General features: G+C 42.9%; 1 protein-coding gene across 1 annotated transcript; it reads left to right on the top strand.

The window, feature by feature from the left end:
• Positions 1-780: 780 nt before the first annotated feature.
• LOC117809896 (mixed lineage kinase domain-like protein) lies at positions 781-7,545 on the top strand (the record flags this gene model as incomplete). Its single annotated transcript, XM_034679405.1, has 10 exons — positions 781-879; positions 1,596-1,773; positions 2,475-2,531; positions 3,584-3,684; positions 3,775-3,910; positions 5,153-5,237; positions 5,334-5,473; positions 5,572-5,621; positions 6,711-6,851; positions 6,948-7,545. Coding segments are annotated over 10 exons (1,037 nt in total), but the record flags the coding sequence as incomplete, so codon positions are not given.
• Between the last annotated feature and the right edge of the window lie 283 nt (positions 7,546-7,828).

Genomic DNA, 7,828 nt, shown 5'->3' with positions numbered 1-7,828 from the left:
AGGACTTCCACTACAGAGTCATGTCTGTTTTAATGCAGTGACTTCCACTACAGAGTCATGTCTGTTTTTAATGCAGTGACTTCCACTACAGAGTCATGTCTGTTTTTAATGCAGTGACTTCCACTACAGAGTCATGTCTGTTTTTAATGCAGTGACTTCCACTACAGAGTCATGTCTGTTTCTAATGCAGTGACTTCCACTACAGAGTCATGTCTGTTTTTAATGCAGTGACTTCCACTACAGAGTCATGTCTGTTTTTAATGCAGTGACTTCCACTACAGAGTCATGTCTGTTTTTAATGCAGTGATTTCCACTACAGAGTCATGTCTGTGTTTAATGCAGTGACTTCCACTACAGAGTCATGTCTGTTTTTAATGCAGTGACTTCCACTACAGAGTCATGTCTGTTTTTAATGCAGTGACTTCCACTACAGAGTCATGTCTGTTTATAATGCAGTGACTTCCACTACAGAGTCATGTCTGTTTTTAATGCAGTGACTTCCACTACAGAGTCATGTCTGTTTTTAATGCAGTGACTTCCACTACAGAGTCATGTCTGTTTTTAATGCAGTGACTTCCACTACAGAGTCATGTCTGTTAGTAATGCAGTGACTTCCACTACAGAGTCATGTCTGTGTTTAATGCAGTGACTTCCACTACAGTGTCATGTATGTGTTTAATGCAGTGACTTCCACTACAGAGTCATGTCTGTTTATAATGCAGTGACTTCCACTACAGAGTCATGTCTGTGTTTAATGCATCTTGTCTGTTTTCCTCTCAGTGCTGAATGACTACATGAAGGATCAGCAGGTTCAATTCGATAAGATGCTGAAAGACTTCCAAGAAATGAAAACCAAAGTGGAAAAGGTCGTGGAGAAGAGTGAGTATCCATCAGTATAAGCTTTTCAATGATACTTCAGAATCCTAAGCCTGCACTAGTAGAGAGACCACAGTCAGTATATCAGCACATCATGTTTCATGAAGGACTCTCCTCCTGAAGCTGGTCCAGCTGCTGACCCGGCACACAGCAAGTCTGGCTGTATGGTCGGCGTGCAGCTTCTCCATCAGTCACTCTTACAGAGTGGTCACAGGTACTCTGAGCATGCAACTGTTTGAAAACAAGAAGTGTTGAAGTGAAATAACTCAACACTTCTTGACACACTAATGCACACTGAGGTCTGCAGAGTCCAGCCCCGATCAATCAACCAACAACCCAACAGTACAACCTGTCCTGGCCTTCCCAGCAGATCCCTCCTTTGACCAGGACCAACCGGATTACTCCTCCTCACCTTCTCACCCTTCTGATGGATCCTTTATAAGTTAGAGGAAGCAACCAGGAATGGTCATGCATTCTTGGCAGGTCCCTGAGGCTCAAACCAAACATCCTGTCCTCAAACAAGCTCTTCATAAACACTCCATTACTGCAGTGTGAAATAAGGGCTGACTTGACTGCGTGTGGTCAGTTATGTAAGCAAGTTCTAAAAAATTAATCCTTTGTAGACCGGACCGCCTCATTGCAATTCGGCCTGATCCGGTCCTTTCATTTGGCCGAACCAGAATCTAACTCCTGACCATGTGTTGTTCTTTTTTGGACAGTGAACAAACCCAGCGCCACGGATGAAGTCATCCGACTCATCAAACCGGATGAGATCGGGTACGAACATCCCAAAAAGCCCTTCCTGATCACGCCTACCTCGGAGGTGTACAGAGGACGGTACCGTGGGTTCAAGGTGGCCATCAAGAGATATACCGACCCTGTGAGCACCAGCCCCAGGTCTGTGACTCTGAATAATAAAGTTAGTCCTGTTGGGTTTTTCTCTTCCTTTAAGTCCTGCCTGCACAAATAGAGTCTTCATTTGTTACTGGTCTAGAAGAGGGATTCTGTCTCTGCTGCTCCTCTGGTTGTTTTTCTTTTGGGGGATTTCTTTTGGTCCGTTGGTCTGAGGGTAGTTGGTCTGAGGGTAGTTGGTCTGAGGGTAGTTGGTCTGAGGTTAATTGGTGTTGCATGCTGTGAAAGTCGATGAACTCTTGCCTGAACTGATCTGTTGAATTCAATGTTAAAAACAGTTGATATCAACCATGTGCCGTGCACAGGAAGCACCGCTATGCTCCGTCAGAACTGCATCTCTGATCGTGGAAAACTTCAGAAATGCCCTCGAAACACACCCATCCCATGGAGGAGGTTCGGATTTATAGACTGTGACAATCAGTGTCGTATAAACACGTTGAAATTAGCAGCATGCTAATAAATGGGCGGGGCTTAATCCACCCTGTGTAGGTGGGTGTGTGTTTATGTATCACGCCTCCTTTTTCAAACTTCAAAGAGTTCACTGAAAAACTGGACTGGGTCATCCTGATATGGATCCAGACTTTTAAAGATGCTCTGACTGGAATTACGCACATTGAACCGACCATGCAGCAGTTCTGATGGAGGATAGTCGCAGCTTGTGTCCATCATTGTTTGTAATTTTCCAGAAGCGACAACACAACAGTCACTGACTCGTCAAGCAGCGACTGGGCCGCTCTGCAGAGGTGAGGAAGTCAGTATGGTAAAGTCTTTAAACTGAGCTCCACCTTTACAGCTGCAACATTTAACATTAGTGAAGGAAAATGTGACATAAAATATACACACTGCACCTTTAAATACTGCACACTGTGCCTTTAAATACTACACACTGCACCTTTAAATACAGCACACTGTACCTTTAAATACTACACACTGTGCCTTTAAATACTGCACACTGTGCCTTTAAATACTACACACTGCACCTTTAAATACTACACACTGCACCTTTAAATACTACACACTGCACCTTTAAATACTGCACACTGTACCTTTAAATACAGCACACTGTGCCTTTAAATACTGCACACTGTGCCTTTAAATACCACACACTGCACCTTTAAATACTGCACACTGTGCCTTTAAATACTACACACTGTGCCTTAAATACTACACACTGCACCTTTAAATACTGCACACTGTGCCTTTAAATACTATACACTGCACCTTTAAATACAGCACACTGTACCTTTAAATACTACACACTGTACCTTTAAATACTACACGCTGTACCTTTAAATACTACACACTGCACCTTTAAATACTGCACACTGTGCCTTTAAATACTACACACTGTACCTTTAAATACTGCACACTGTGCCTTTAAATACAGCACACTGCACCTTTAAATACTGCACACTGTACCTTTAAATACCACACTGCACCTTTAAATACTGCACACTGTACCTTTAAATACTACACTGTACCTTTAAATTTTACACACTGCACCTTTAAATACAGCACACTGTACCTTTAAATACCACACTGTACCTTTAAATACTACACACTGTACCTTTAAATACTACACACTGTACCTTTAAATACTACACACTGCACCTTTAAATACTGCACACTGTGCCTTTAAATACTACACATTGCACCTTTAAATACTACACACTGTAACTTTAAATACTACACTGTACCTTTAATTACTACACACTGTACCTTTAAATTTTACACACTGCACATCATATTTGCATGAAACTCCAACATGGCCAACATGACCTTTCTCCTCCTGCAGAAAGATCCGCTCTGTTTTCAACAAGGAAGTGGAAACCATGAGGCGGTTCGAGTCGCCTAACATCCTGCGAATGTTTGGCATCTGCGTCCAGGACAAGGAGGGTGAGTGAACCGTGTGCGTGGATAAGAGATCACGGGGAACAAAACACGTTTATAATCCTGTTAATGTGTGAGTTTGTGTCGTCATGGCAGGACCACAGCCTCAGTTCCTCATCATCATGGAGTACTGTGAGAAGGGAAGTCTCCGACAGGTGCTGAGCTCGACTTGTAACCTGCCCTGGTTAAGGAAAGCTTCCATGTGTCTGGACGCTGCAAACGGACTCTACAGGTTAGGTTTAGAAAACGGATCTGTTTGTAACATGTTTGTAGTCTGAGTAGCATTGACCAATCAGGTGTCAGCAGGCTGTGGAAAACAGTCTGTATGGAGAGCAACAGCAGGAGGAACACAATCCAGCGTAACCTGAGGAGGATTTCTTCCTCTCTATAAACAGATCTCTGCATGAAGAGCAGCTAACAATCTGTTCTACATCAAACATTTACACTGAGACACTAATCTGCTTGATGCTGTGTCACTAAAGACAATCAGCATTTAGATTTCCTGACTTCCCTGAACGCAGCATCAGAAATGATGGATCCCACCTCCATTCAACAAACAAACATTGTAGACGTAGTTTTCTTCTCCTCTTGAGGACAGACCTGACAAAGCTTTTTACTTTCAGCTACAACTAACCTGTAATTACAGATTCTGATTCAGAGACATGTTGGATCTGGATCTCAGGGTCTGGGTTATATAGTCTGAGAAGGGTTCTGGTCTCTGTCTGTAGTCTGAGGAGTATCCACCAATCAGGTGTCAGCAGGAGAAACAGTCTGTATGGAGAGCAACAGCAGGTGTTCTAGAATTCTGACATCAAAGACAGAATTCCAGAGTTCTGTCTTTGATGATGTCATAATTCTGTCTTTGATGATGTCATAATTCTGTCTTTGATGATGTCATAATTCTGTCTTTGATGATGTCAGAGTTCTGTCTTTGATGATGTCATAATTCTGTCTTTGATGATGTCAGAATTCTGACTTTGATGATGTCAGAATTCTGTCTTTGATGATGTCAGAATTCTGACTTTGATTATGTCAGGATTCTGAGAACAAATGGAACATTCCATGAAGAAGGTCAGAGCTAAAGAAACATCAGTGTCTCTAATCCTCTTTCATAGACCTCCATTCAACAAACAAACATTGTAGACGTAGTTTTCTTCTCCTCTTGAGGACAGACCTGACAAAGCTTGACTTTGGACTTTGGACTAATCTGCATCATGATGTTGTTATTTCAGCAAACTGAAGACCCGTTAATTACAAGAACATCACAAGAACATCAGTTTCTGTTTCAGGGTCAAAGTGCAGCATCAGAGTAACTTACTATTTACAGTGAAGCTGAGACCCAATTTTAGGGTTACTGATGAGAGGTTGTCCCTCCTCTTCACAGGATGTTCTTAGAACGGTTCTATCAAAGTGTATTTGTAGTTCTTGATGCAGGTCACTATCAACATGTTTGTTTCTGTTGTTTCTCCGTCAGGCTGCACCAGACAGAGAAAAAGTCAAAGGTTCATGGATGCATCGACAGCAACAAGTTCCTTGTAGCTGAAGGCTACATAGTGAAGGTACTGAGCGCAGTGCATGCTGGGATTGCTGAAAGCCCTTTGGTTTTTGGACTCTTAATGAACGCCTGATCGTTGTTGTCGATGTCTTTTTCCCAGCTGGCAGGTTTCGAGCTGGCTAAAACAGAGACGTCCCTGAAAAGAACCTCCAAGAAAGCGAGGCGCTCGGTGTGTTACTCGTCCCCTCAGATGCTCAGCGACATCAACCAAGGCTACAGCAAAGAGTGCGAGATGTACAGGTGAGATACGAGCCGGCTGTCATGGATTCAACACCGGACATGCATGAATTTAAATGTCATGAACAAATCTCCTCCATCTCCTCTTTATCGTCTTTCAGCTTTGGAATCGTTCTGTGGGAAGTTGCAACTCGCAAGAAGCCTTTTGAAGGTGTGTGTCAGCAGATCCACATCCATTCATAACCACTGTTTCTGACGTGATGTGAAGTTCCTCACAGCACCAACATTTAAAGGAATATAACAAAGCAACATGTCACAAAGAACGCTTCCCTTAAATCTAAAATATTTAAAGGTGACATATCATGCAAAATTGACTTTTTAATGGTTCTCTCCCTGAAATCTGTGTCCCTGTCTACAAACCCCCTGAAAAGTCAAAGACTCCATTCTGCCCCTGTTCTGATTTCTCCACCTTTCTGTAAATGTGTGCTGAAACCAGCCGTTTCAGTTTTCAGTGTTTTTCATACGTCACAACGCCATCCGGTCTGTAACAGGAAGTCAGAGCTCGGAGCTTGTTCAGCCCATAGACTGTATAAAATACAACTCAACCCCTCCTCCGTTTTTCATTCCCTGCACACATGTGTGCTAACAAGGAGCGTAGGAGGGAGGCATGCTAGTTGTAGGCTGTCTTAATAAACACAAAGGTCGCTTTGACTCCCCACGTCTGCAGATTTGAAGATCTAGTGGAGGATTTTTAGTTTCCATGGATAAGTGCTACCGCTAGTTAGCATAGCCACATAGCTATATGTTCGTAGCTGTAGCTGTAGCTGTAGCTGTAGCTGTAGCTGTAGCTGTAGCTGTAGCTGTGTACCAAGACACACGTCGACATGCTGACAAATAAAACAACAAGAAACACTAAATCTGTGACCAATGGTTCAGAAAGGTCCTGCTGCAGGCGCCTCTCCGTCAGGATCAGATTCTGGATCAGATTCAGAGGGTTGAAGTAACGCGGGTCTGTGAGCAGCCGTGTATATTCAGCCAACATGTAAACATTAGATCAACGTGCTGGACAGCCGAGGCCACACCCACTTCCTGAGGGGGCGTGGTCAGAGAGAAAACAGACTGTTCTGAGACTCAGACTGTCTCTGCAGGCCAAAATCTGATTTCAAAGTGTTTTTTTGAGCATAAACTTTAAAGACATGTTTTGGGGACCTCTTAGACCAATATATGTTGATGAAAAAAGCGTGATATGTCCCCTTTAAAGCTCCTGTGACGTGTGAAATATGTAGTCACTTCTCTTCAGGTTTGTCGAGTAAGGAGATTCTTCAGAAAGTGTGCAAAGAGAAGTTTGTGGAGCCGCTCCCTGACGACTGCCCGGAACAACTGGGAAGTCTGATCAACGCCTGCCGGGCCTACGACAGCTTCAAGAGGCCGTCTGCTGGAGGTGAAACACCCTCACTCAGATATCACACACTTCACTCTGACAGTAAACTCATCACTGAAAGATATGACGATGCTAACACTGTCTCTTCTTCTGCAGTGCTGGTGGATAAACTGCGCAGCGTGGTGAGACACTTAGAGGAGCAATAAAACAACCAGGAAGTGTTTACCTGGAAGTGGAAGTCATACTTTGTTTTTAAGTTTACTGTAACTTTTCAGGGATCCATCTTCAACAATCACATGAAACAGTGACGTGTTTTTTTTAACGCAGCTTTTGAAAAAGAAAAAATTTAAGGTTACATTTTATACAGATAATTAATCTACAGTGTGAATAACAACAGGGACATCTAGTGGTGAAATCGTGAACTACAACATACGGTAAATTAATCTAACGGTACTGTAATGTCGTGCAGATGTACGGTGATTTTCTCCGCTCGTTGGAAACTGAAGTGTGAGTTAAGATCAGAGTCATCGTACGTTTATTATTCATGTAATCTAACACAGAGAGCGTGTTGAAACTAGGCTACGATTGAACTTACGTTTATTCATAAGAAACTCTCTACCTTCATGCCAAGTCAAGTTTGGAGTTCAGATTTCTTCCTGTTACCATGATGACTGTGAATCGCTGTACAATCCCTGATGATGTTTACATGCTTCAATGTGCTGCACAAATAAAATAAACAAACTCAAACATGTTGCCCTGCTTTGTGGATCCCAGTCTTATTTATGTACTGTGTGGCTACAGCTAGCAGAACTAGCACCACCAGCTTCTGATCCTCCTTGCAGGCCTGTGCTGGTTCCTCGTGTCTCTGGTGGAGTGGTTCTATGTCAGTTTAAGACACAGCCTGCATACAACTTTATTTTCCATTTACTAGATCAACGTACTGACAAACCACGCCGTGCTACGAGACGACATCTGTCACCTGTGATCGTTTACATCTAGGTAGTACAGCTTTAGAGCGTTATGGTTTCAGACATTAA

This window comes from Notolabrus celidotus, unplaced genomic scaffold, assembly GCF_009762535.1.
Source record: "Notolabrus celidotus isolate fNotCel1 unplaced genomic scaffold, fNotCel1.pri scaffold_531_arrow_ctg1, whole genome shotgun sequence".
Lineage (NCBI taxonomy): Eukaryota > Metazoa > Chordata > Actinopteri > Labriformes > Labridae > Notolabrus > Notolabrus celidotus.
This window is presented reverse-complemented; position numbering and strand designations above follow the sequence as displayed.